The sequence below is a fragment of the Alosa sapidissima genome, chromosome 10, assembly GCF_018492685.1.
Source record: "Alosa sapidissima isolate fAloSap1 chromosome 10, fAloSap1.pri, whole genome shotgun sequence".
Lineage (NCBI taxonomy): Eukaryota > Metazoa > Chordata > Actinopteri > Clupeiformes > Clupeidae > Alosa > Alosa sapidissima.
In genome coordinates, this window is record NC_055966.1 from 37,792,494 (window position 1) to 37,794,993 (window position 2,500).

Genomic DNA, 2,500 nt, shown 5'->3' on the forward strand with positions numbered 1-2,500 from the left:
TGCTGGTGCACCTGTGCTAATTACCAGAGCAAACGTGTTTGTGTTTCCTGCCCTGAACTTGTCACACACTCACATATACACACACAGGAAGACACACACACACACACACACATACACACACACATACATACACACCCACACAGACACAAACACACACACACACACACACACAGAGATATACACATATCCATGCACACATACACACACACCCACACAGACATGCACACACATTCATATGCATACAGACAGACACGTACACACATACACATATGTACATGTACACACATATTGTACACACACCTATACATGCCAGCATGCATGTATACTCTCACAAACACAGACAGACACACACACACACGCACACACACACACACAAACACACACACACACACACACACACTCACTCATAAGCTGATGACATTTGAAAAATGTCTAGTTGAAAATCCTCCTCACCGACGAAGCGATACCATTGGCTGTCCTTTTATGCTTGTTTTTCCTCGTCAGAGTGTCTCTAAAGCTGCCGCATCTGCATGCTAGTGTGTCAGAGCCAAACCCCCTCCTCAATCAGATCGGCCCCATTTCAGTTTATCAAGGGCCAACTGAACTCGTCTGTTAGGACTTATTCATTTCAACTGTTTCTTGAGAGATTATACTCACTGCCAAAACCTCACACGCTAACCAACCACCACTAGCGCTGACCCGCACACTCTCTTGTTGTGCCTACCGCACACTCTCTTGTTGTGTCTACCGCACACTCTCTTGTTGTGTCTACCGCACACTCTCTTGTTGTGCCTTTCCTACTCTGATGACTGATACACTCACACTGTCGGACTGATTGAGATTAATGATGTGGCATCTCACCGTGGCCTGTGGAAACAAGAGAAGTGTAATTGCAGGGCTTTTTATGATCCACAGGGCTCCCTCTACACCAGCACACTAGCCAGGCCTCCGTGTCCACGCCGCGACATCTAGTGGAGACAGGAGGAACTACAGCTGCAGGCTCCTCTTTCCATCCATTCCAATCCCGAGTGTTCGATTAAGCAGTTTTCCCCCGCAACCCTGTCCACCCTGATGAGATTGCAGAGGTTAAAGCGCTTTTAACCACAGCACATGTTGCTGCTCTTTGCAGACAAAGAGAGCTGTTTGCTTGCTCCACCCTTAAAAGCATCTCAAATTGTGTCACCAAAAACCCGAGCAAGACAGGCAAAAAAATTAACAATAATAGAAAAAGAGTCGTGAGCCTTACTTAAGCTTATTGAGTGCATCAGAATGAATGGAGGCAGACGGGTAATGGAAAAGAGTCTTTAAGACAGCCAAAGTGCTTTTAACCACAAAAACTTTCCATCTCTGTGGGTAGGGAGAGAGAGAGTCCTTTCGCCAGTGTTGGATGTATTAATGGATATTAATATTTTTAAGCTTTTAAGAATTTGGGTTGAATGTCCCCTTATCTTCCTCCTGCAGGTGTAAGATTGATGTGGAGGTTACCCATAAAGCCTGGCTCAATCGCTCCAGCATCCTCTTCACCGGCGACGACAAGTGGTCGCTGGACCCGCGTGTCTCACTGGTCAACAGCAACAGCAGCGACTTCACCATCCAGATCGAGAACGTGGCGGTAGCTGACGAGGGCCTGTACCTGTGCAGCCTGCAGGCACGCAACATGCCCCGCGTCTCCCTCGTCTACCTCATAGTGCAAGGTGAGCACACACACACACCTGCCACCTGAGCTCCCCGAATGTCATAAGAATGATGTAATCATGCTGTGGGACTGGAGTGGACTTACAGTAGCCTGTCATAAGATGTCACAACCGTCAGTGTAATTGTGATGATTTTTCCTGTTTGATAGCTTAGTAATGGTATTAAGCTGTAATTGTGATGATTTATCCTTTTTGATAGCATGTGGTGTAGACAATGAAGGCAACTCTCCAATCAAGAGACTAAGTATATATACTCTTTTGATCCCTATATAAGTATAAGTATATATACTCTTTTGATCCCTATATAAGCATAAGTATATATACTCTTTTGATCCCTATATAAGCATAAGTATATATACTCTTTTGATTCCGTGAGGGAAATTTGGTCTCTGCATTTATCTCAATCTGTGAATTAGTGAAACACACTCAGCACACAGTGAGGTGAAGCACACACTAATCCTGGCGCAGTGAGCTGCCTGCATCAACAGCGGTGCTCGGGGAGCAGTGAGGGGTTAGGTGCCTTGCTCAAGAGCACTTCAGCCGCGCCTACTGGTCGGGGTTCGAACCGGCAACCCTCCGATTCCAAGTCCGAAGCGCTAACCAGTAGGCCACGGCTGCCCATTATTACTTTATTACATTATTACAGTGAGATAGCAGTAGGCCATTATTACATTATTACAGTAAGATAGCAGTAGGCTAGATGCTGCTCTGTACTTCTAGATCCCACAATCCCCTGTTGACATTTTAGATATTTAGTCATTTAGCTGTCGCAATTTTGTAGATTAACTGTTGACCTTTAAAGCTAT

At 45.5% G+C, this 2,500-nt stretch overlaps 1 protein-coding gene across 1 annotated transcript in view; it reads left to right on the forward strand.

Annotated features, from left to right (window-relative positions):
• Positions 1–2,500, forward strand: part of iglon5 (IgLON family member 5) — a 206,592-nt gene that overhangs the window by 145,018 nt on the left and 59,074 nt on the right. The window contains exon 3 of the mRNA XM_042107150.1: positions 1,462–1,694. Within this exon, the coding sequence (XP_041963084.1) occupies positions 1,462–1,694 (233 nt within the window). The remainder of the gene's footprint in view (positions 1–1,461; positions 1,695–2,500) is intronic.